At 34.7% G+C, this 27835-nt stretch overlaps 1 protein-coding gene across 2 annotated transcripts; it reads right to left on the bottom strand.

Annotated features, from left to right (window-relative positions):
* Nucleotides 1–11231: 11231 nt before the first annotated feature.
* Nucleotides 11232–21610, bottom strand: LOC131431236 (achaete-scute homolog 1). 2 transcript variants are annotated; one of them, XM_058596828.1, is made up of 5 exons: nucleotides 21464–21610; nucleotides 21130–21299; nucleotides 11943–12084; nucleotides 11668–11879; nucleotides 11232–11604 (listed from the first exon to the last, which is right to left on the bottom strand). In XM_058596828.1, exons 1-5 carry the CDS (start codon nucleotides 21517–21519, stop codon nucleotides 11471–11473), a joined length of 714 nt encoding a protein of 237 aa, XP_058452811.1. In that variant the 5' UTR covers nucleotides 21520–21610; the 3' UTR covers nucleotides 11232–11470. The 2 variants fall into 2 exon arrangements, with proteins under 2 accessions (XP_058452811.1, XP_058452813.1); XM_058596830.1 differs by having other exon boundaries at nucleotides 11668–11876.
* Nucleotides 21611–27835: the final 6225 nt, after the last annotated feature.

Below are 27835 nucleotides of genomic sequence, written 5' to 3'. Positions count from 1 at the left end.
TGACGGAAAATGCTATTAGTTCAGTCATGTTTAATAGTTTGCGTTAAGCGTGCACCCAGAAGTGAAATGTCAAAAACAATTGAGCATGATGCCCATATAGAGGTTGTGAACTTTTTTATATTTAAGTGTGTTTTTTTTTCTAACGAAAGTAAATATCGTCTATAAATAATGTACAATTACACTTTTTTAGACTTACCGTCTTCACTTTCAAGAGTTATAAAGTAGTATTTAACTTTGCTCATGAATGATTCTGTCTGAACAGAAAAACGCAGCTCTAGGAATTGACTTTCCTTATATTGTTAAACAAATGAATTACACGAAACATGCTATAGTTTTATTGTGTGAACGATTCAGGCATTACCATTTTATGACTAATAACATTTTTGTCGCAGTATTCATCACCGGGTTTTTATCTATGAAACGTTGCTAATTAAGGAAGCAGCGATAGAGATTTTATAAAAAGGGAATGTTCATACCACAAATTGTTCTAAGAAACTATTGATTGATGTTCAGTAATTTTCATTGAATACTGTGGATCTGAAGAATATAAAGGTTGCGATAAAAAAGTAATAAAAAACAGATATCAATAATTTAATAATTTTATTAATAAATAATAATTAATATTATAAATTTCGATAGGGATGGATGCAGTTCATAGAAGAATCATGTATGCAAATATTTTCATTTTTTATCGAGCTTCCACTATCGTATCTCAAGAATACCTCACCAAATGTAATGAACGAAACGTTTCGGGTTTTCCATATTTTCAAATACAGAAAACCAATCCATTTCTTTAATAGATCCTTACTCATGATCAGGTTTTCCTATACCCCTAAAGATCATGCAGTTCCGGATTCATGTCAAACAAATCAAACTATTCACTTAATGAATACAATACATTAAAAACATAACCATCACTTTTCTTGATTTATTGATCCACCTTGACAACTCGTTCAATGTCACTAATAAATATAAAAAAAAACTCAAGAGATCGCATGTGCTTCGACTTTCTTACTAACGGTTAGACACGCTTTTGAACGGTTAGATGTCTTATTGGATATAAATGTAATTTTGACGACTTTATTTCATTTTAATGGGATAATCCGGATCTGTTGTTCCCCTCGGGTGTATTACAAGTTACTTTGATTGCGATATTTTTTTCATTGCGTTCATGACATTGAGTTTAAACAGACCCTGTCAGCTTGGAGCGAAATCAATCTTCAGTTCAGCAACGCCATCGCACGGTGTCACATTCAACATATCATGTCAATTGTATGGGTGTGCAGTGCTGCTATTTTGGCGCGCACGAATTTGACATTTCTCTTCCCTACTTCTGTGTACGAGATTCGATGCGAACTCGCCTGAGGGCGCCATGCTCGCAAAAAATGTTGTTGCCAATGATTTGTTCGGGAAATGAGAGAGCTGGATATCTTGTTAATATGATGTCTTTGGTTTAAATTAGCATTATCTTTCCTCTCAGGGAAAGTTAGAATGTAAAAGAAAATTGTCATTTTTATAAATTGTCTATGAATTAAAAGTGCATATATTAAGCGATCTTCCCTTTGCTGTGAACTGTTTTGCGAATAGCTTCAAAATTTGAAATTTCGATATTTTTTTCCAAAAAGTAATTGAATTTCATCAAATACTTCATATTAACAAGACATTCAGCTGTCACATTTCCCGAACAAATCATTGGCAACATCCTTTTTTGCGAACATGACGTCCTCTGGCGAGTCCACATCGAATCTCGTACATAGAAGTGAGGGAGAGAAATGTCAAATTCGTGCGCGCCAAAATAGCAGCACTGCACACCCATACAATTGACATGTTATGTTGAATCAAAGACATCATATTAACAAGATATCCAGGTCTCACATTTCCCGAACAAATCATTGGCAACAACATTTTTTGCGAGCATGGCGCCCTCAGGCGAGTTCGCATCGAATCTCGTACACAGAAGTAGGGGAAGAGAAATGTCAAATTCGTGCGCGCCAAAATAGCAGCACTGCGCACCCATACACACTTAAATTTTTTAGCTGAGTCTCGGCAAAAAAATGCCGAGATTCGCACAGCCGAGTAATCAGCAATCATCTCGGCAAAAATAAAATAACTGAGCGTCTCGGCACTTTCAAATTTGACATACGTCAAATATTGCCGAAATCGCCAGCATAAGATTTACTGTTTGCTCAGTGAAACGTTCGCTGAATATTCGGCAATCCAATAAAACGAAAAAATGAAAAAAAAAACAAATTACCGAATCATCAGTAAATAAAAATCTAGTCAATGATTTTGTTTGTAATTTCTAAACATTAGAAACACACCATTCAGGATCAAAAATTCATTTCATTAACACTTAAAGGAGGCTTACAAATTTGTTGCCAGTAGTGCTTAAAGCCTCTACCTTAAAACAGCATAATAAAAAGCGGCGTTTCCGGATGCGGCCACCTTGAGTTGAGCTGGAAATATGAAAATAAAAATAAATATACAAAAATGTTCAATATTTAATGATGCATATACGGTATTGTTAAAAAAATAAACTTACTTTGATCTATTGAATTTGTCCATGCATTGGGTTATTTTTTCGCATATCCCCCAAAGTTTTGTCACAGACTAACAGACAGGACACTCAAATTAGATTCTTCAATCATTTTAACGGTCATTCCGAATATTCCTTTATTTGGGAAAGTACTCACATGTGTCATGATGGCGCCACGTTAACCTATCAAAAACATCCTGTCTGTCATCTAGACTGTGTTTATTTTTTTCATTTACCAACAGAGTTGCCATTCATGCAGAATTACCTGTAATGTATTGATTTGTATACGTCCATGCGAATTTCATGCAGGATACAGATTTAATACATATTCACTTGCTTCTGGTCTGCCGCCACTTAATTACGGGTGAAAACTACCAACACAATAAAAAATAGTCTAGATGAACAACGTTGAGTCAAATAAATGGTTACCTTCCAACATCGCGAAAAAGTTAAATATATTATCAACCAATCCAATAATTTATTGTGACGATTCATTTTCAAAAATTTTGATGAAATCAGGCATCCCTGCAAGCAGCTGATCGGTGCTGACAAACGAGGGGAAACCAACTAGTAAAAAAACTTTTACGTAACACAAGGGGTGTACCGATAGTAAATAGTTCGCGCAGTACAATATAGGTGGAACTAGTGCATCACGAAAAATTATTTTTATAAGAATTTACTCATACTGTCATGTCTGTTAGTCTGTGGTTTTGTCTCGAGGACTCTTTGAGCCCCGTGTTGGATGTTTTTCCTTTATAATGTGATCTGATAAAGTCGCTTTTTATAAAGCGAAACATGTCACTATATTTATTCAATATTTTTACTTGCAAGTGGTTCCACGTTTCTTCGAAGATTATCCATTTTTTCACTCGAGAATTTCATCAGAAAATAATCGCGCAATGCGTAGCGAAAATGTAACGCGGCAATAAATGACAGCTGTCGTGCTAAATCTCGGCAACAGCTAGCGCATATTACGAAATCTCGGCAAACGTCTCTGCTAATGTCGGCATATCTGTTGTTTACTGATAAATTCAGCAAGCAATTATGCCAAATTTCGGCAAAGTGAAGCATTTTACCGAAATATCAGTGAATGCATTTAACGAAGTTCAGAAACATGCGTATTGATTACTGAGCAATCAGCAAATTTCTATGTTGCTGATAAGATTCGGCATTTTATTATGCCGAGCTCAAGAAATGGTTTTAAGTGTGTACAATTGACATTATACGTTGAATGTGACACCGTGCGATGGCGTTGCTGAACTGAAGATTGGTTTCGCTCCAAGCTGACAGGGTCTGATTTCAAAATTGAACAAATAAAAAGTTTGTTTAGCACTGAAAAAATGTTAATAAATAGTGTCTGTGTGTGTATGTGCACAAAAACTTTAATTTATTTATGGTTCTATAAAATGTTATTGAGTTTTATCCGAGTCGGACTCCCGGTTTCGGAATTACAGGGTGCGAAAAATGTCAACAGATGTGTTACAGATCACAGATTTTATCAAAATTCACAGATTTCTACAGATTTTAATGAATATTTCATCAAAATGGCAGATTTTTAAAATTTTTCTCACTGATTTACACAGATTATGGTCGAGGATATGCAACACAAATGTTACACAGTTTACTGAGCTGAGCTTAGTGCTGATCGAAGCTATAAATTTACTTAAAGCAAAGGCATCATATTATCAAAATATCCAGCTCACATTTTACGAACAAATCGTCAGTCCCACGATAAAAGGGTCTAACTGCAAATGACAGTTTCTCTTTGTTTACTTTTGGCATTAAAATTGCCTCACTTTTCACTATACGGGCCCGGTTGTAAATTAAAAGTTACAAAAATAGCCGCGTCACATTTTTCTGTCATAATTTTGAACGTTAATAACTCAGTCATTTGTTGAGAGATTAATATAAATTAACAACCAATCGATTTGGAAACTTTTAACTTAAACATGTATTGCAACGTCGTTTCAGTATTTCAATAGCATGTCATTTTCTTGTTCGGCATCGGAGGCTTTGCGTCATGCATAAAAACACCGCATTGTTTTGCGTCGTATGAAGAGGAATCTATAAATATTTGCTGCAAAACATTTCTTTGCCTAGTTGATGCTTGCCTGTGAATGGAACAAGTAGCTCGTCCAGTGAGGTGATGACTGGATCAATGTTCCTTGAATATCAAAAATGCAACGAACGCCTATGATCATCGTTCGCTTCCCTTCGCCTTTGTTCGATAATCGCTGTGATATTCAGACTTGTTCGTATATTCGGGTGCAATCGAAGCCGACGCCGCTTTGTTGCTCGCATGAAGATCTATTCCTTGCAGTTGTTATTCGCATTGAACATACCACCGAATGACTTAACGCGAATGTGGAACGAATATTCATGCAGTGATCATCGTCAAAACCTAATTCGTGATGATCGTTCGTGCTGAAACAAGCACGTTAAGACGTTTTCCTCTGTATTAGTGCCATAGTATTATGTGTGTGTGTGATGAATCATATCCCAGCACTCCCATATTACTGCTATCCAACCAGATATGATGAATTTATTTATTAGATGAAGAATGCTTCGCGAAGAATGGAATCTAACGATCATCACAGTGACGCTATTCGAACCAATTCGAAGAGTAAAATAAATGAACGAATAACAAACGAATGTATAAACGAACATGCATTAGTAGATTCGGGTTCTCTCTTTCGTGCAGTGAATGGTTCAACGTTGTTCGAGATGGGCGAAAGCGATATAAGAATAATCGCACCGAAGATGGATGAATGAATTAGTTAGACGAAGAATATGTGCAACATTGGACTGAATTGCGTTCGCTCGCTGGATTGTCGCTTTTGCATTGTGTGTTGGTGCAATTTCCTGCTGTTTGCGGCTCACCGTGTTCGCTTAAGCATCTTATATATCATCCAGCTATTGAAGAACCGAATCAGCGCATTTACTGGTTCTTTTGAAATATCTCGTGTATTTAGCAAATTTTTGGTCGATTTTTGGCCTTAAAAAAAGTCTTGCTCTTCACTATACGAGGCTGAGTGACAAAAGTTTCAAAAATAACCGCGTAACCTTTTGGCATTAAAAATGCCTTATTTTTCACTATACTCAATTTAAAAAATGCAACACTAACCACGTAACCTTTTTAATGTGGAACACATTTTTGTTTTCTATATAGGAGTGCAAATTAGAAACTCAAGAAAAATACACGTAGAAATGTGGTCAGGTTTTAAACAATTACAGCTCAGTCAATTTTGTATCAATTATTAATATTATGTCCCCGTTTGATTGGAAATATTTCTACGTCTTGATTTGAATGTTCATAGTCATGTATTTTCAATTGTATATCATTGAAATGTTGATTAATAGCTAGCAGTGTCCTATTTTGTCTGCAAAAAATCTCCGGCATACTGGATTTACCTGCCATAGTCGACGGTTTTGAAGGAGTAAGCGATATATCAAAGGGAAAGCATCGCTCTGATTGGTCAATCGATGCAAAAGCGAAGCTGTTGGAAGCACGCGAATCTATAAATAGAAGAAAAAATATAGCTAACGTTTCAGTCCTACGCATGCTAGAGGTAGGTTGTTGCTCGACAGCAAGACAAAAAGTGCCATAAAACGATTTGAAGCTTTAATTGGTATGCACTGATCTTGTGTCATGCAAGTTCGGATGAATTTCCATGTTACGGCATTTCGCCTGAGAAATTGACAACTACCCCAAGGTAAATTTTGAGTGCATAAGATTAATTTCCAATTTATATAAGATGAACTCGATTGATAATAAGAAAAAGTTTATCGTTTCAACCTAAATCGCAGAATGGTTTTAATGGTAGAGAAACGCTATAAAAATAACCGCTTGCATACAAAACTTGAACACAAATTTGGCGAAGAGAAGCTTAAATATCGATATCCGTATCGCAAGCTTAAATATCGATATCCGTATCGTGTACAAATATATAATTGCATACATTTGGGCTATTGGTGTAAACAAATACAAATAACGACAAATAAAGTCTATATTCTGGGTTCGCGTTGTTCGGTGTTGGTTCCTAATAAAGTTCAATGTAAGCAGACTCTCGTGCATTTGCAAATAAAAAGTGTGACGATTGATTAATCAAATCGATTGCTATGCTTAATTGATGCTTGAAATACTGAGATCGAGAACTGCAGTACTTCCGGAGGGTTGTAGATCGTACACGTTTGAGTGCGCGCAAATGTGGGTTAGACCATAGCGGTTTCTGAGGAGGGCGGCTAGCAGGAACAACATGGGAAACAACATTTCCTACAGCCTCGCAAAAATAATCAACTGCGTCGTTGATATTAGTAGTCGTTTCATATAAATGCCAATCAAGATTCGAAAGCAGATCGTTCATCTCAACGTAATTAGCCCGGCGGAAGTCAAGAGAGTACGATACAGATGGCTCGTCAAACTCAATTGGTGTAGGTATCCTGAACTCAACAGCAAGTCCGGGGTGGTCAGCGTCAAGGTCAATGAGTGGCTCAGCTGGGGGGAATGCGGTAGTGACCGATAAAGCGACTTCATTCGCGAGAATCGGATCTAACAAACGTTCGTTTCGATTCAAAAATGTGTTGATTTGAGGAATCCATTCAGGTTGAACCCATCGAGTAGAGTGCAGCAAGCAGTTCCTTCAGGAAAGCGCCATCGCAAACCAGAATGATTATAGTCACCGAACAGTAGAGCGGGAGTGTGAGGGTTCAATCGGAAAGATATCGAGCTCAACGACTCTATGTGATCATCGATACTCACCGAGTCGGTTCTATGGTCGGGAGGCAGGTAAATTATTCCGATACTTAACGTATATCGTAGAAGTTCGATTAAAACCCACAGTTGTTCAAGTGCTTTAGAGATGATTGTCTGGTCAATTGAACTGTTTAATTTTTTCGATACTGCAATCAGCACGCCTCCATCACGTGTTTTGTAGCTGTTTAGAGGGGAGCGGTCAGTCTTAAAAACCGTAAGGACGATGATGTCATATTCAGCATCCAAAACTGCTAGATAAAAAGTATCGATTTTAGTCCTTAGCCCACGCACATTTTGATAATATATATGCCGGCCATTGAATATAGTGACGCTGGAATGCGGAGAATAATCAGGTACAGTATGTTCTATAGTAGAGTTATACTCGCCTGAACTAGCATGTCGGAAACCTCCACTACCAACACCGACCGCAGAACCGGGACGATGACGATGGTGGATGTCAGCGGAGAGCGCGACTGGGTGGAGTGGAAGGGAGACTTCCTTAATGCCTATTACTGGGTGTCCCGGATCCGAAGCTCCGAGTGGTTCACTAAAGGGATGATTGGAACACCTTTCTCAGCAGTACGTTTTGTAGGATTTTCTAAGAATTCTCTAAACAGAAGTCCTTTTGGCCACATTGCAGCATCGAGCGATCGTTTCTTTAGGATAGGATCCAGTACCAATATTTTCCACTTGTTTGCTGAGTGCTTCGACTAAGCCGAAAAGCTTTTCAACTTGAGCCGGTAGAACACCTAGGTTAGTGGAACAAGGTATCAATTTGAACAAGTTGTTGTCCCACCAGGAAACGCTTCAAAAGATTTGGAACTTAGTACAAATAAATTGCACAGACTCACATATAGAATTATTACATGCAATAAAATATAGTACTTTTTTCGGTATTTTAACGATATCAAACTAACTAGAGATTATAAGAGGAGAAAGAATATGAAATCATAGAGCCATAGTACTCAAGGAAGAGCAAGGATCTGAAGAATAAAGTGTGACGTGACAAGGGTCATTTAAGCACCTTTGCCTTTACTTTCTGACATATCAGAGACTCGGATGACTCGTATCTTTAAGATGCCTAATGGCTGGCTCTATGATTTCATATTCTTTCTCCTCTTATAATCTCTAGTTAGTTTGATATCGTTAAAATACCGAAAAAAGTAAAAATTACTGACTGACCAGAAGTCATAAATAAAAAAGTAAAAAAAAAATATATATATATATATATATATATATATATATATATATATATATATATATATATATATATATATATATATATATATATATATATATATATATATATATATATATATATATATATATATATATATATATATATATATATATATATATATATATATATATATATATATATATATATATATATATATATATATATATATATATATATATATATATATATATATATATATATATATATATATATATATATATATATATATAGTATCAAAGATAAACTCAAGATAAGCTGATCTGCCGTTTTACATGTGTCATTTGAATCCTCGCTGAACTCGGGTCACCGCCAAAGCATAGTCTTGGCATTACATTCCTTTTGTGGAATTTCGCCTTTCTGTTTCGACAGATTTCGCAGCCGATTCTTAGAGTACAGAACCTTTGCATGGCTAGTACTACCAAACACAAATTATAATACGGAATGCTTCGACAAATTTCCAAGGACACATTTTGTATCATGCAATACACTGTAATGATACACTGTCAGAGTGACGGTGTTCCTTATTGAATTTTATATAAAACTGGCAACTCTGATGACTGAAAAATGATTCACCACAGCGACTGTTTATTATGCTCATAAACAAAGATTTTTAATTTTTCGAGATCGTGGAAAATCCGAAAGAATTTGGTTGTAACTGAAGCTACTTTTTTGTGATTATCATTGTTTGACTCAGAACCGATATGACTACCGACATCTGGAAGCACCCGGATTCAGTTTTAAAAACAGGTTATTGTCGTCAAAGGAAACGCAAGACTTGAATTTCTAACCTTGATGTTTTATAGAAGAATGTTATACTGGCGTCAGTTATGATTATGGGTCTTCCATGAAAAAAAAAACAATATGAAACTTAGTAATGGAATAAATGTCGTAGCGTTGCCAGAAATTTTCTTTTTCAACTTTTCTAAGCTGTCATGTCGAAACAGTAAAAAAGGCTAGGCTAAATTGATCATTCTGTGAACCAAACATTGAGGCTGCGAATGTATGGGAGCTAGGGGTATTATTATTTGTATTTGGTAATAACTGAATAGAAAAATCCAAAAATAATTAAATTCATGAAAGAATTGAATTATACAAATTAATGGTATTTACCTTGTCCCGGTTCGTTCCGGGTTATGTCAATATGCTGCCGTATCGCCCGCGCCAGCGACGTAAGTCTGCCTCGTAGAGTTGTCAGCTTTTTTATCATTCACCTCTAAAAAAAAATGTAAAAACTTACTTATTACTTTTAAATTAAAATAATTACTTTATTCGACGTTGGATTGTGGCCGAATTGACGATATCCCCGTTATCGCTGCTACGGCTGCCTCTTACACAACTGCAGATGGTTTCGAAGATATCGATGATTGCCCGGCTGCTGCTGCTCGCTCAGCTACCGTTGCAGACGTCGGAATGGAAATTTATCATTCCGACCTCACGGTTCAACATAAACCGCTAGACAGACGTAAAGTTAATACTATTTGCAAAACACTTCTTTGATATTACACCAAAGTTGAATATCAAAACTGACGTCTCGAACGAAACGAATTTCGGTTTGTTAGCCGTACAGTTTGTGGTAAGTTTAAGGGACAAAGGGTTTTTACCCCCTAATTTATGCATAACCATTTTTACTTAAGTTTACATTTCGTCTTAGACTCATCAGTGCGTAGCAGTTTATGTTGAACTGCTACCTCCGACCTGACGGTTCAACTAGAACGGGATTCCGAACAGATTAAATTCTTGGATTCAGTTCCAGTTCCTGTATCCTGGTTCAGAATTTCGGTACTGGTGCAGATAAATAAATGATGGCGAAGAGAACTCAACAGTTGTATATCGGATAAATTGCACAAATCGGTTCGTTTTAGATCCATTAAAATATTCCCAAAGAATTATGCGAAGTTCACCTCCTCCGAACAAGTTAATCTAAATAATAACAACTATTCATTGTTGTGTTTTTGATGTTGTTAGGACCGTCTATTTTAGCATAAAGAACTATTACTTTTATTTCGTATTTTATAATTAAGTGTAAAAATGTTTGAAGTACATAAGTTGTACTTTAGTATAGGTTCACCGTTTCAAATTATAGTAGTGAAGAAGGGAGAACTTGCACAAGAGAAGGAAGCGTGTTAGTTTTGTTCGTATTCACATCATCCAGTTATGTACCTGGTATTACACTTCTCTACTTTTTCAAAGGTCTTATTTTATTTAAAAGATATTTTTACTCAGGCCTATTTGCGTAAAAGCTTTACATGGCCGATTGAGCCGATTTTTTAAATAGTTTCTTTTTTATATTGGATCTCGTTGTCACCCATTTTCTAGGGGGAAAGGAGCTTCCATTTCCCTCCTGTAAGGATTGAAGGGCACTTTGTTCGTGGTTCGTCTCGTCATCCATTGCCGCATCGGTGGTATTATTGTTGATTTCCGTCTTCTTTTCGTTTTCCTTACTGTTCGCAGTCTTGAGTTCGTTGTTAGTTGCTGTAGATGCGCCTTGTTGTACATTGGTTGCAGTTGCTGACGCAGGGCATCTCTTTTGAGGATTTTTATTTTTGACCGCCGGACACCATCTACCCTTGTCCGATTTACCTCGAATTTGGTATAAAAGCATTTGTGTAGTACTTACCCTAATAATCATTGTTAGCCGTCCAACCGAGCAAAACATGAATTTGAATTGAAGGGAATTCTGTGATAATAACATCCAACACATATTTTCGGAGTTTAAAAATCACGCTTGTATTTTAACAAGATATTGAAAAAAAGCTTAAATAATATCACAATAAACAAGAGGAAATATGTATTATGATCTAGAGCCTCACTATGACTAGTATTCACGTGTGACCTATTAGGTTGAAGTTGCTAAATGAATACCTAAATAATAAATATGACAAGAACTGGGGGGAAGACAATTTCTTAATTCTACGTGACTACAGCCGTATTATTGCAAGGTTTAGATGAGATGAGGAGGTGGACCACATCCCAGACTTTCCGACGATCCCAGTGCCAGTGATGTCAATATGGTTCTTCTACCCGGATGGACACCCAAATTTTCCCAATTGATCCAGGATAGGCGAGCAGTTAGATCTGAAATGGTTAGTTTTTACGTAGTACTTTTAGTAACTATATGACGAATCTTAAGTTCCTTACCGCTCGTGTTCCAATGGGCGTGATCGGCCTTAATTTCTCCTCGTAAACATTTCTCCACGTAAGTCAATGGATCGTAATCCGCCTCAAGGACTTCTCTCAGTAGAGCAATGTATGCAATTGCCAAACGTAGTGTATCAATTTTACTAAGTCTTTTCTCGTACGGAAATGTAGGAACATGTACACGTAGCTCATCGAATGCTGAGTTTATACTGCTATTGAGAAAAATATTTCATCACAAGTTTATCGGTATTTCGTAAGTACGAGGAATGTCTTACCCGTTCGGAGCGGACCTCAGTATTCGTTTACGTTCTCTGACGTTAGTCTGTTGGCGTTGAATCTTGTACGGTGCTGTACTGTAGGGATGATTCATAGAGTTGGATAGTGCTGCTCCGGGTCCACCGGATGAATCCAAGCAATCTGGAAAACACAATTTATTCAATGATTGTTTGTTGGGTAATTCTATTAAAAATAATCTCAAAGTCAAATTGCACTTCCATAGAATCGAAATATACCGATTTGTCATAATAAATAATAGTAGGAATCCTTCAATTATAGAGTTACTTGAAACGCATTGATATCACTTATCAGCGTTTTGTTTTCAGTATTCATACTATTTTCATTATAAGATTGGTTAATTGCATTGCTATTGATTGGAAACAGAGTAGATTTATGTTTTCAATACAAATGCTATACGTCAGCATTGATTGCATAGGTCTACAAAACCAAATATCCTCGATCGTTTCTAGGATTAGAATGGTGTAATTTTACACTGAAAAAAAATTGCACGATTACATCATGTGCAAAGCATATAAATTATTACTAGAGGAAAATCCTGAAAACTTGGCTCACAGTATCCCTCTTGTGAACTATGGCAACAGGAAAGGTTTGAATAGACCTTTATCCGTAACTATACTTGACAACCAGTAACCAATTCGTGTCCGTCGAAGCAAACTTGCTGTCATAAACGTTAGAGTGCCATAAAGTTCAGGGTATTTGTACTTTCGTTTTACAAACATAGCATCCCAAGTAACAATTCGATTGTTTTTATGGTTCTGATTATAATTTATAAGAGTTTTGTGATTGATTCGGCAATAACTATCAGTTTTATGACAACTATAATTAGTGCCTCTTTTTACAAGTAGTATATATAGCTTCTATTTTACCCGGAATAAAAATGAAATAACTTGCGAACTTAAAATGAAATAACTTGCACTAGAATAAAACCTTGCATACGCTTTTAATATTGCTTTCAAACAATCTCTTTAAAACATTATTGTCAGCTCATTTTTTTCATAAATATTTTTTTGTGTGTAAGCGTGTTCCATGGATGATTCAAATTTGATAGTTCTAAAGTACATTTATGGCACAATTGTTGGGGTCTATATGAATTATTACTTCTTTGGTTAGGTGTAGTTTGCATTAAGAAAAATTTCATGATTACTATCGTATGTTCTATAAGGAAGCATTTATTGGTATCAAAGAACATAAATACAAAAACGAGGAAATATGATGTACTCTTATGATTCATTTTCAGAACATATGCACAAGTTTTGACGTAACGAAATAGACACAGGAATCACAAAAAAGCTATTCATTGTGAATTTTATTCTATCCAAATAAATTTAATGTTGACTGGTTTCAAGGTTTGGTTGAATTTTGATCCATTCCAAAAAAAATTAATGCAGTTTTTTGCTGATTCTTCACTTTGCTTTATAAAACTTATGAAGAATAGTCAACTTGGCAGGAATAGTGCAAGATTTATGATGTAACATTAAACATAGCTACAAGTATTTATTAATATTAACAATGTTACTTTGGATGGTTATTAGTTGTGGATCCCTTGAAAGAAAATCATTTCCACTGGGATTTCGCTTATTATAGTTATACATTATTTCATTAATTATACATTAAAAGAATGCATACATATCAGGGTTTTGTTGTTATGGTAATCGAAAAGAGTTCCATTCTGATATCATTTGTACACTATTTTAGGTGCTTTGGGAATGAAGAATCGAAATCGAGTACATTCGTGAGGGGATGTTTTACCTTTCAACTAACCAACAATAAAATAAGTTCTGCGTACCAAAAGTTTAATGTTCTGTTTTAAGGAATCAGATCCTTCTATATTGTCCCCAATAAAAAAACTGTAATTGATGTGTTATCTTCAGGAACCGAAAGTCGGATCCGGATAAAATTCAATTTTAGAATATGCACTGCAAGAATGAATGTTGCCAGCTCTATAAATTACACTTGGTTCAACTCATGGAACAGTTTTGAGACCGAACTTTCATTGCCACTATTTAAATCATCTGTCTTTACCAAAACTGTTTCTCGCTACGTTTTGGTACAAATAACAAATATACCAGCTCAAATAAAAAATTTCAAAAACCTGTGTAAATTCAAAAAATTCTACACGTTGGTTATGAGGAACTGACAGCTGCCACCAGATCGACTGTTTCCGCGGTTTGCAAACGGTTCAATTCGTTCTGGAATGAAACAAAGTTCTCTTGCCTATTACAAAAATTTTCTTACTAGGGCTTGTGGACTCTCAATCAACGGATTGTGATAAAATCGGATTGAATATCTTTGCTCTTAGAATTACATATTGCAGAAAAAATAGTTCGAAAATTGTACAATACTGCTATTATTGCAGCCTAAAAACTCGAAGCGAATGCACCTATTTTCATTATATTCTTAAGTTCAATCTATCACACAGAAACAGCAGATGTCACTCTAACTAATGGTTTTCGTATAAGAAATAACTACTTGATCGTAGATGAAAGTAGGTACCGTTGTTCTACAACGATTTGAACACTTCGGAAGCGCACATACTTAGATATTTTTCCGAATATCGGGAACTTGGAAATTTTTTGCCGAGATTTGAACAACCGAGTGCTCGGCAAACATTAAAATAACTGAAGTTGTCTGTATTTTTCATTTGACAAATGATTTGCATTTACCGAGATTTTCGGTTTCGGGAAGACAATGAATTAAAGAGATCTTCGTTGCTTTTGGAAAGAACTTACCGAAATTATCGGTACTCATACTTACGAGATATTGCCAAGATGTTAAGCATTTAATTAAAATGAAATTTCAAAATACAAAATAAACATCATTTAGGGGTTAGCCAAATTTTGTGCTAGGGCACATAATCGTTTTTATTATTTTTACGTTTCGTCTTTGACTCATCAGTGCAGAGCAGTTCAAATTGAACTGCTTAGTGCTAAACTCGGCAGTTCAATTTGAACCGCTAAGCAGACGTAAAGTTTCTGCTACTTACAGAACACTTTTTGTTTTGCAACAAAGTGCAATGTCTCTTCTGACGTGCCGAACGAAAACGTGTTTTCGACTATTTCTGGCCGAAAAGAACATGGCACTTCGTTGCAAAACAAATAGTGCTCTGTAAGTAGCAGAAACTTTACGTCTGCTTAGCGGTTCAAATTGAACTGCCGAGTTTAGCACTAAGCAGTTCAATTTGAACTGCTCTGCACTGATGAGTCAAAGACGAAACGTAAAAATAATAAAAATAAACATTCCAATTAAAACTCGTTATCACAGATTTATTCACCCCTATTCTGTATTTTGATCAAATCGGATTTTGTCGAACGAATGTAAAAATTTGCATTCTCTAATTCGATCGAGTGATGCTTTTGTATGGAAAACTCGAACACGATCGAGCTACAGAATGCCAAATTTCGCATTCGATCGAAGCAATCCGATTTGAACAAAATACAGAATCGGGGTGATTGACTTCAACATTATATTGGCGGTAGAACTGACGGGCTCATTAATATAAAAAAAAAATAGATGAAGATAATACTGTAAAGCATTTACATAGTAGAATGGATGCACTGTCAAGTCATTTCCAGTAAGGAACATAATTTGAATTGTGTTTCGCAGAAAATCAGATTCCAGGTACAACGAAAGTAATGGCTCAATAAAACATTGAATATTTAAGTAAATGTATCATACCGGAATCCGATAAATTTCATTAATTATTTAGCGTTACAAGGATCTTCATCCCGTGTATGTTAGGATTCTCTGAGGAATGTCTTGACACGAGTAATCGCCTTCAATCGCGCGAATCATCGATTCAATTTTTAGTTGAAATTTATTCCACATATGAGCACAAGCACGTAGGGGAAGATGGGGTTAAACGTACCCCCGAGGCATAATGCAATTTTTGTTTTTCCAAGTTACCAATTTTTTTACTGAAATTTCAATGAAACTGAAAGTCCGCCATAACAACAGATTACTATAAAACTTTGGTAGCGATTGTTCAATCATATCTGGAAAAATTATAAAAAAGCCAATTATGTCTCTGTTATAAGTAATTTTTGATGTTCATTCCATAGTAATTTTCTTGGGTGAGGAAGACGATTTTAATTATGTAACCAGTGAACTTCTTTGCCAATCATTCGGGTTTCTAAAATTAGTTCTAATACAGACGATGTATTTGCCATTTTATAGAAAATCGTCAAATTTATCGTCTCATATTTTTGGGGGCATAAGTTTTGATGAATGTTTACCTGTTGTTCAAGATCATCCTGTCTCTATGTTCAGATAATCGCACTTCGCATAATTTAAATTGTATATTTTTCATGTTTTCCACGATCGGGCGTCATGCCCCGCATATATTTCAATAGACAATTTTGAGGGGTTTTGGAAAATAAGATATTTCATGTGTTTTTCAATGCATTCAGCGAGTATTTGTACGTAATTTTAAGAAATAATGATTACGGAAGATAGTCATGCATGAAACTCTTCCGTGTTATTCTCTATAGTTAAGATATAGCTACATTTCCTTAGGGGGTGCGTTTTACCCATCTACCCTATTCACATCACTCAGTTTTGCACTGAAGAAAAATGGCTACTTTGATGAATCACCGAATTTCGGTTATTTAAAAGCTGTTTACTGAGACTCCGGTAAGTTGATATCAAAAACTTGACATGATGTGGATGCAGCACCCAAAATATTATCGATCGCAGTGACATTGGCAAGTGCTCGCCAGGCTGACACAAGCTAATTTTACACACAGCTCATATGCGAGTCTGTATAACTGTTATCTGTGTATGTTGTCAATCGAAGTAATCAATTTGTCACTCAAATATTTAGTAGAATAAATTGATTAGGCTATCGTTCAAAACAATAAATTTAAATGTTTTGCAAAAAGCATTATTCGAATAACATTTTGTAATTGTGTCAAGGAGAAATATTGAGAAAAAGGTCGGTAAGGAAGTATTTTCGAGGACGCTTTTTGGAAATCATGATTTGCGGTGTCCACTCTATCTCAGCGCAGACATATCAGAAGTCAGCAAATCAAAGCAGCATAGTTAAAGTAGATACTTTTCTAGGCCCCTAAGTTTTAGTTTTTTTTCATTTTTTTCCATTTTCGGTGGTTATTTAAAGCCTAAAACTACAATTTTTCACATAAAAATCGACCATTTTGTTGCTGTAAAACCTCTCCAAAGTATAAACATCAAAAAGGTAACGTTGGGGTCTGGTATTTTACATATAGAAAAAGTGTGCAGAAATTGAAAAAACAGGTGAAGTAGTTTTCGAATGACAATGGACATGGACTTTCAAAATCTGCTTTCGAGAAAAATGCGTTAAAAGTTTGTTGTGTATAAAATCGAAGGAAACAAATTTTTTTTGGACCTGTGCACCGAGCCCTTGCCTCTTCGCAGTACGATATAAGCAAATATATTGGCACATAACTTCCATAGTTATGTTCCGATAGGCTTCAAAAATTTTTCAAAATATTCTTGAAATATTTTACTATAAGAAAATACAAAGAGAAAATAAATGATTTTTCAAAAGTGTTCGACCCTACCCGACCTTTTATGAAATAAACGTATTTATGATAAAAATAATGTACAATTTTCCACATATCACGAAACTATACACAACTATACAAAACATGTACTATTCGGTGCTTTGTATTCATTAAATTACAATGACTATCACATGCCCTCGGCATCTTAGAGCTTGAACAATGTGCCTTTAAACTTATATTATTAAATGAAAAAAATACTATCACTCTTATTAATTAAACCAAAAGATTGACCGATTTTTGAACCAAGGAACGGAGGACCAAATGTCATATACTATCCGACTCAGCTCGACAAACTGAGCAAATGTCTTTGTGTGAATGTGTGTGTTTGTATGTATGTATATATGTATGTAAGTATGTGACAAATGATTTCACTCGATTTTCTCAGAGAAAGCTGAACCGATTTTCACAAACTCAGATTCAAACGAAAGGTCTTATGGTCCCATAGATCGCTATTGAATTTTATTCCGATCCGACTTCCGGTTCCGGAATTACAAGTCAATATGTGCAAATCTATGAGAAAATGCGCACTACATTTTCTCAGAAATTTCTTAACCGATTTTTATAAACTGAAATGGAAATAAAAAGTCATGAAAAACTAAACGGTCCCCGAAAAGTTGATAGTGCGATAAGTGAAAAAAATTTAATTTCATGAGGATTTTTTTCAAAAGTGATGGCGAAACAAATTGCAGATTTTTTATAAAATTTACTGGTAAATTCATCTGATAGGCAGATCTTGTTGGTTAGTGGATATATGAATCCACTTTGGAACTACTAACCCCGGTTTCCTCTTCCGAACGCGCCGGTAATAGTGAAGAAAAGTTCCAAAAACGGAACTCACTTCGATTTGTCAGCAACGGTTAGACAGATTTTCACAAATCATGATTCAAATTGAAGCTCTCAGTGTCTTAAAAGATACTGTGCAATTTCATCCAGATCACACATCCGAAATTATAGGGCAATGAAAATCAAAACTTTCAAACTGTCGGTACGCATCGGTACGGAACAAGAAAATGCCACCGCCTAGCCCACAGCGTGCTTTGTTCAATTTTGTTAAGCGGGCAGGGTTGCCACATTTATATCTATATTAGCTTAACATACCAAAGAAAGTGTTTGATTTTATTCAAGTTTGAAAATATAATCTTGACAGAATCTTCTAGTGATGTTTTCGAAAATATAAGTAATATGAGCATCATCACACCGCTAGGTGGATTAAAAAAAGGTTTTTTAAATTCTGAATCACTCAATAGACAGTTAAAGGCAATCTTTCGATGTTTACTTGTTATAAATTTATTAGAGCAATATTTACGAACACTCTCCATGACTATGTTGAGGGTGATTTGTTATTTTCAAGTACAATGAAGCTTATTCAAAGTGAAACTGATTTTGTACTATCACTAACTAATCCAACATAATAAGTAGTACTAGCTGATTTAATCCAGTCAGCAGTGTGGCAAACTACATTGAGCTTCATCAACGTCATGTAGAAATTTCAGATATATATATATATATATATATATATATATATATATATATATATATATATATATATATATATATATATATATATATATATATATATATATATATATATATATATATATATATATATATATATATATATATATATATATATATATATATATATATATACAGGGTGATTTTTTAGGAGCTTGAGAACTTTTTTAAACAATAAAACGCATAAAATTTGCAAAATCTCATCGGTTCTTTATTTTAAACGTTAGATTGGTACATGACATTTACTTTTTGAAGATAATTTCATTTAAATGTTGACCGCGGCTGCGTCTTAGGTGGTCCATTCGGAAAGTCCAATTTTGGGCAACTTTTTCGAGCATTTCGGCCGGAATAGCCCGAATTTCTTCGGAAATGTTGTCTTCCAAAGCTGGAATAGTTACTGGCTTATTTCTGTAGACTTTAGACTTGACGTAGCCCCACAAAAAATAGTCTAAAGGCGTCAAATCGCATGATCTAGGTGGCCAACTTACCGGTCCATTTCTTGAGATGAATTGTTCTCCGAAGTTTTCCCTCAAAATGGCCATAGAATCGCGAGCTGTGTGGCATGTAGCGCCATCTTGTTGAAACCACATGTCAACCAAGTTCAGTTCTTCCATTTTTGGCAACAAAAAGTTTGTTAGCATCGAACGATAGCGATCGCCATTCACTGTAACGTTGCGTCCAACAGCATCTTTGAAAAAATACGGTCCAATGATTCCACCAGCGTACAAACCACACCAAACAGTGCATTTTTCGGGATGCATGGGCAGTTCTTGAACGGCTTCTGGTTGCTCTTCACTCCAAATGCGGCAATTTTGCTTATTTACGTAGCCATTCAACCAGAAATGAGCCTCATCGCTGAACAAAATTTGTCGATAAAAAAGCGGATTTTCCGAATGGACCACCTAAGACGCAGCCGCGGTCAACATTTAAATGAAATTATCTTCAAAAAGTAAATGTCATGTACCAATCTAACGTTTAAAATAAAGAACCGATGAGATTTTGCAAATTTTATGCGTTTTATTGTTTAAAAAAGTTCTCAAGCTCTTAAAAAATCACCCTGTATATATATTGAAAGCAAAACACAACACCCATTTTAGTGAGTTTCAATGTTTAGGCTAACCTGAAAATCGTTCTGCTACTGTTTAACGCGACAAATTTGTTTAGTTTCATATGATTAGATCGTGCACGGAACGACCAAAATTAGCTCTGCGCCTAATTCGTATTACTGTTTTTGAATTAGTTGATTTTAACAACAAAATTTCCAAAATAACTATAAAATTAGTTAAAATTTAGAATTTACTGTGCTGAAAAAAACTCTTATTTTTAGAGAAAGTGTTTAGTTGGCGAATATTCTGGACACAAACCAGCAATATTTCAATCCAACACGAAATTCTCATTGCAACTAATTTCGTTATTAAAATCAGAAACTTTGATTCTATTTATCTATCACCGTCATTACTGAAGGACAGCAGTGTCAAAGCAAAACAAACCATTAAAAAGCTAAAAGGGACAGTCTTGTTGAAACTGCTCGCAAATTGTTTAGATGTTTTTCGCATGTGTTAAGATATATCCCTATATAATTTTCTAAACCGATATGTAAAAATGACGTAAACTGTTAGTGGAAAGTGTATTTATTCAGAATTTGTGTAGTCGTTACGGTGTTAACGAGCGCCATATAGCTGCTAATTGCAGAAACCAATTCACCAATTTGTTGGTTGAAAACAACGTTTTATTTCTCTAACTCAACTAAAAAATTAGTTGAATGGATATGAAGCGTGCCTTAGCTAAGAAATGACAGCACGTTTAATTGGTGAATTCAACTAAAAAAAACAAATATTTTATTATTATTAAGAAAATTAGAATTAAAAATCTAAATTAGCAAAAGTAAGATTTTTTTAGTTGTCTCAAAAAATAACTAACTAAAATCAGAAAATCAACTAATTTTTTCGCCAAAATGCTAATTTCGGTCTTTCCGTGTGTGTATTTTAACGATGCCCGTAAGTTTCACTTAAAGCTATCCAAAGCCACATATTCTATTGTTCACACATTATTTGAATCTATTTTTGAAACCAAAAACTACCATTAGTTTTAACACATTCAACAAACTCACCGGTGTGATGTAGATATTGATGCTGAATCTGTCTCAGGCTGTTGGTATTCAATCTGAGATTGGCCGTGCTGGCGTTGGTTGCCGTCGCTGCGCCAAGCTGATGATTTGCATAAACACACGACGGTAAATCCGAGATGAGATCCTCATCAAAGTTATGGAAATTTAGCCCACTGTACGTGACACCGATGGTTGCCATTGTTTTCAAATGGAGCAGATAATTGATTCAATAGAACAAGAAATGTTGAATTAATAGTTAAAAGTCACAACACTTTGATGATTATTCCACGTGAAATCTTAATCCCGAGTGGCACGACAAAACGAATCCTATATGCACCTTAGCGGAGGCGATGACGATGAATCCGGTAGTTGATTGCGGCAGATTTTATCCATTGTCCACAGCGCTATTTTAGACTGGGTTGAAACTACTGGAACCGAATTCTAAGACGAATGCTAGCGACCGGAAGCATTCAAATAAAATGATTACCCACATTTCTATGCGTGTCCCTTTTATAATTGTCCGTTTAAGGTACAGGAATACGCAGGAAAGATGGTGTTCGCTTTTCGAGTGAACACTGCGCATGAACGAAAATAATGCTGCATAAGCTCCGCCCATCGATTGCAGCATAGAAGAGAAATCCAAAATCACGATGGCTTCTGCAACTAACTTCCTGAGGAAGAGTAATGATCCCTGACGTCTCTGACTGTTGAAATTGAGGTATTGCACAGTGGTTCAAAAGCCCTACCTTACGCTCTTAATTTAAAACTCGTTAAAAACGTGGTTTTCGAGGTACAGTCCATTCAGCAAAGTTGCTAAGAATAATAGGCGTCATCTTTTGAAAATTTTATTTATGCTATAAACTCCCCTAAGAGTGAGATAAAAATATTATTTCAGCTCAGGGTTTATCGATCTCCACTTGATTTTAATGAAAAGGATATTTATCCTATAGAAAAACTTACCAGAAAATGACATAACGTAATTCAATTGGATGATTGCTTTTTTCGAAGTCGTGGCTTCTTATCTCGCTTTAAAAAAAAACGTCTGACAAAACAATAACAAAACTTTTCTATATATAGGTTACGATGCGCAGGAAAAAAACATCATTAATTGTGACAATTACCATGGTGACGAAAATGTATTGAAATCTGATCTGATATTCACTGAACCTTTTCATTGCGAATTCAACCACGATATGAAAGCTCATTTGAAGTAATTTTATATGGAAGTTGTCTCATCAGTACCTTTGTGCGCCTTTTGATGATAAACGAGTTAGAATTATGTGCAAAAACATGAAAAATTGTTCTTTTTTATTAAACTGCAATAATAGTATTTTCGAGAAAGTTGTGTAGTTTTGAATGATGAATAACTTTGTATAACAGAATTTATATATTTTTTATCTCACTTTTAGGAGGATTTATCACATGAATATTATTTTCAAAAGATGGTGTCTATTATAAGCAACTTTGCTGAAGATACTGTTCCTCGAAAATCATGTTTTTAACGTGTTGTTAATTAAGAGCGTGAAAATAGGCTTTTGAACCACTGTGCATTGTTGTCCGCAATACGGTGGGTTTCGTTTATATTATTTTCTAGATAATACGTTTCCCGATCAGGTGGTCATTATTATTAAACTGTTTTGTTGTTAAAAATCCGAATTCGACTCAAGGAATAAGAACGAGACAAAGTAGCTGACTTTGCATTTTTTGAACTCTTTATTGGTATGGATAATGCGTGATTGAAGTTCTAGAAAATAAATTCCCATTTGTTTGATCTGAGTTTTCATGATAAAAGAGTAACGGTACCCCCATTCATCTCTGCTCCACTGAGTCATATAATATACAGAAACTTTAGGTTGGAGTGAGATCTGGGCTGACATTATGCATCTCGAATCGAGTTGCTCGAAACGATTATTTTTGAAGTCGATTCGACTGAACTGAGGCATTACGTATCGCTTTCGACCTCGTGATCGAGATCCTAACAATGTGGTACTAGATTTCGACTGACGCTGCTCGAACTGTCATAATCAGAGATGCCATTTATTCAGATTTATCTGTATTATACAGACTTTTACATGCGCATACAGATTTAACACAGAGTACAGATTTATTACAGATTTCTTAAATTTAATACAGATTTATACAGATTTCACCAAAAGTATTAAGGAAAAAATTAAACTATCTATTAGTATTTGAGCTATCTATTAGTATTTGATTGCAATGACGAGATAAACGTTTAGGAATCAACGTACAAATCACTTTTTAAAATATATATTTTTTGTGCAGATATTTAATGAAGAACACTGAAATCCATTTATATTAAAATTTGTAACTAAATTGGACTTAAAAGTTAGACAAGTCTTGGCATCATGAAACATTATTGCCAGACTGACAGTTGTATTACCTGACTCGACGTTGCATATTGGATTTTGGAAATCCATCTTAACTTATGAAGTGAACATTTTCAAATTAGACAAGTTTATGGCACCATAATACAATTGTTGTTGATAGGAAAAAACTATAAAATTTCGTCGATGAATATAATATAAGATATGAAATTTAATCTACCACTCTATAACCATAATCTATTAGAATAACACCTTTAAACATAATTGTATTGTAGAAATTTTATTTTATTAGCGAATACAGATAAATACAGATATTTTATACGAATCAATACAGATTTTCTATGAAAATATCTGGCATCTCTGGTCATAACATACATAGGTAAACAAATATACATTGCAATCATGAAAAAAATTAAACTGAACTATTGTTTGGGTATTTTCGATTACATTTATTCAGTTCAAGTACTGAAAAGAAGCAAACTGCTTGTAATACTGCGGTTTTAAGTTGCCGCACGAAATTAACATGAACACATTTCTGAAATTTAAATCAAGAAGCAGATTCGTTTCCACTCCATTTGAAAACGTAAAGAATTTTTTCAAGCGTGTTCTTGTACACAATTTATCGATGAACTTTTGAAATTATAATAAAAAAAATTCTTTATTTTTCATGTATTGTTTCAAGTCTAATGCAATTTACGTCATCCATATGTGTAGTTTTAATCAAAGGCTTTTAGGTTTTCCAGCTTTCTTTGTAGTATTTTATCATATTTATTAGGAGATATTGCTTTAGCTAATATACCAGGAGTAACCCATTCTTTGTAGTATTCATAATCCATTTAGGTACTATTGAAAAGTCAAATACACGCTAATAGCACGAGATTGTGATGCTTTTGGCATATTCTAAATACTTTCAAGGTGTTTGGACAAATTTTTCAATTTACTAGAGTTAGATATATGGGTAAAAACATTATTTGCTCATTGTTATCGAGCGAATAAGCTTTTTCCTACAATCCGTTTGAGCGACGTTTTCTGTCCACAGGATTCCGAAATTTTATTACAAACTACAGTTACTGGGCACAGGTTAGTTTCGACTTACTTTTGTTATTTTAAGTAAACACCACGCAGCTTTCAATTAATATGCTTTCTAAACAGTTCGACTTGTACTTAATATGCCAAACACACAATATATATATATATATATATATATATATATATATATATATATATATATATATATATATATATATATATATATATATATATATATATATATATTTATATATATATATATATATATATATATATATATATATATATATATATATATATATATATATATATATATATATATTATATATATATATATATATATATATATATATATATATATATATATATATATATATATATATATAACGATATACAAAACAATGCATTAAAATGAAGATTATCAATACTAATATGTTTACGAAAATCTAAGATGTTATCGATAACTACCTAAATAAAATAGAAACGTATTCGAAAACTCATAGTCGATAGTAATAAGGCTTTCGACCATTTCTTATCGAGTTCAGTCGTTTACGAGCTCGATTGTTTTGGTTCCATAATGCCAAAACTTCTCGATAATCTAATACTTCTTCGAGTGAAGTCGAACGAAGCTCGATGATTGACTTCGAATCGAGAACCATAATACGAAACGTGGTCGATTCGATAAAATTTCAGTCGAATCGAGATACATAATGCCACCCCTGTTGTCTCTGTTCGATCCATTGACTCTAAAATAAAATGAAAATAGGTGTATTCGCTTCGAGTTTTCGCAATGCTTTAACAGCTGTATTGAAATTGGTATTGCTTATTAGAGCCGAAGCAGACATTGTATTCGGTTTTGTCATAATTCGTTGACTGAAAGTACACAGAAAAAATAATGAAATTTACACGACATGTAATTCAATGATACTTTGAAATAGACATCAATTGAATCAAAAATTTGATTGAAAACCATCCTCGATGAAAAAGTAAATTAGAATGCCTTGATTTTTCAATGGATTATACAACATATTTTAATTTACGCTTAGTTTTGATTTTAAAGGATGTTGAAAAGTAAAGACCTGAGGAGTAACGTTATATTCAATTCCCTGCTCTAAATATGTGCATGAAAATAAATGTAAATATTTTTATCTGTGTACCGTAATCCGCAAAATAACACTGACGACTCTACTAATGAGATGACTATTGTTACGATGTCGTTATGCTCATTACAACCCGTGAGGTATCTTTAATAATCAGGTTATGAAGAATGAAATTAAATATTTTTTACGAAAACATGACAATGTAGATCAAATATGCATCGTTTTGTTCTACAACTTTTTGTAATTTTGACACTATTTCTATCGGAAGGTGTCAAAAACAGCTTTTAATTATTAACTGAATACAAACACTTATGAATAAATACGATTATATTTTTTTCACATGATAGTTGTTCATACTTTCACTAAAAAATCTTCCAGGTCGGGTCTCGAACATACGACAACAGGCTATTAAGACCAGCGCTCATTGAACCGCCCATTGGAACTACCCATGTAGCATCAATCATAGTAACCCATGACTCAGCAGACACAATTTGACAGCTCTATCAGTCGTACTCGGAGATGCCAGAGTGTTTAGCGCTTCAAATCTGCTTTTCTCAGAAACGGTGACGAATATCAAAAAACTCAACTGACAATCTCTTAGAAAATTAGTTCAGATTATTCTGTTAAAATTTCGGAACGATTGTTAGACTCTAGCGGTCGGGAAAGTCTTTTTTTTTTAAAGGAAGAATTGCATAGCTGAAAACGCCGTCTTTCAAATTGTTCATTGAATATCTCGCCTTCAAAACCATGTATCAAAAATCTATCCTAACAATGTCTAGATAGTATAATTCAGATGCGATTAGTGCATAAAAACATATATGTTGTCGCGATGAAAATGCGCCATTTTAGTTCCCTGGTAACGTAACGAAACATGAGAGAAAAATAAAATCGGCTCAAAAAGGCTGCCAAACAAGCGGCAGCTTTCTTGGATTTTATGTGATGTAGTCAAACTTGTAACCGAAAATATCAAAACTTTCTTGGTCACCCGGCCACATCGAGAGTCATTTTGCACATTTGCGAGAGAGCATGGAGAGAAATGTAACAGTTCGGCTAAAAAGTTCGTATCGTTTAATAGAAACACACATTTTTTTGCCAAAATTCGTTTTTATTATTCAACATAATTGCCATCAGAGGCGATACAGCGATTATAGCGATCTTTCAACTTTTCGATACCAGTTTTGTAGTACGATTTGTCCTTTGCCTCAAAATAGGCCTCAGTTTCAGCGATTACCTCTTCATTGCTTCTAAATTTTTTACCAGCGAGCATTCTCTTGAGGTCTGAGAACAGGAAAAAGTCACTGGGGGCCAAATCTGGAGAATACGGTGGATGAGGGAGCAATTCGAAGCCCAATTCGTTCAATTTCAGCATGGTTTTCATCGACTTGTGACACGGTGCATTGTCTTGATGAAACAAAACTTTTTTCTTTTTCAAATGAGGCCGTTTTTTTTTAAATTTCGTCCTTCAAACGCTCTAATAACGCTATATAATAGTCACTGTTGATGGTTTTTCCCTTTTCAAGGTAGTCGATGAAAATTATACCATGCGAATCCCAAAATACAGACGCCATAACCTTACCGGCCGATTGTTGAGTCTTTTCACGCTTTGGGTTCGGTTCATCGCGTGCAGTCCACTCAGCTGACTGTCGATTGGACTCCGGAGTGAAATGATGGAGCCATGTTTCGTCCATTGTTATATATCGACGAAAAAAATCGGTTTTATTTCGATATAACAGCTTCAAACACTGCTCAGAATAATCAATTCGTTGTTGTTTTTGATCGATTGTGAGCTCACGCGGTACCCATTTTGCACAAAGCTTTCTCATATCCAAATATTCGTGAATAATATGCCCAACACGTTGCTTTGATATCTTTAGGGTGTCAGCTATCTGGATCAACTTCACCTTACGGTCATTGAAAATCATTTTGTGGATTTTTTTCACGTTTTCATCGGTAACAGCCTCTTTTGGACGTCCACTGCGTTCATTGTCCTCGGTGCTCATATGACCAGTACGAAATTTTGCAAACCACTTACGAATTGTTGCTTCGCCCGGTGCAGAGTCTGGATAACACTCTTCAAGCCATTTTTTGGTATCGGCGGCACTTTTTTTCATCAAAAAATAGTGTTTCATCAACGCACGAAATTCCTTTTTTTCCATTTTTTTCACAATAACAAAAGTAGCTTCACTCAAAATGCGATATCTCACAAACTAATAATCAGACAGCTGTCAAATTTAT

The sequence above is a fragment of the Malaya genurostris genome, chromosome 2 (assembly GCF_030247185.1).
Source record: "Malaya genurostris strain Urasoe2022 chromosome 2, Malgen_1.1, whole genome shotgun sequence".
Classification (NCBI taxonomy): domain Eukaryota; kingdom Metazoa; phylum Arthropoda; class Insecta; order Diptera; family Culicidae; genus Malaya; species Malaya genurostris.
Note: the sequence above shows the minus strand (reverse complement) of the source record. Positions and strands in the feature narration are given on the sequence as shown.

Bases quoted from the DNA above. Each gene is read 5' to 3' on its own strand.
- LOC131431236 (XM_058596828.1), bottom strand. From the start codon at position 21,519: ATGGATAAAATCTGCCGCAATCAACTACCGGATTCATCGTCATCGCCT. The intron at 21,300-21,463 runs GTGCATATAGGA...TGTCACGTACAG, and splicing joins TCGTCATCGCCTCCGCTAAG to TGGGCTAAATTTCCATAACT. The intron at 11,880-11,942 runs GTAAGACATTCC...TTTTCTCAATAG, and splicing joins CTGAGGTCCGCTCCGAACGG to CAGTATAAACTCAGCATTCG.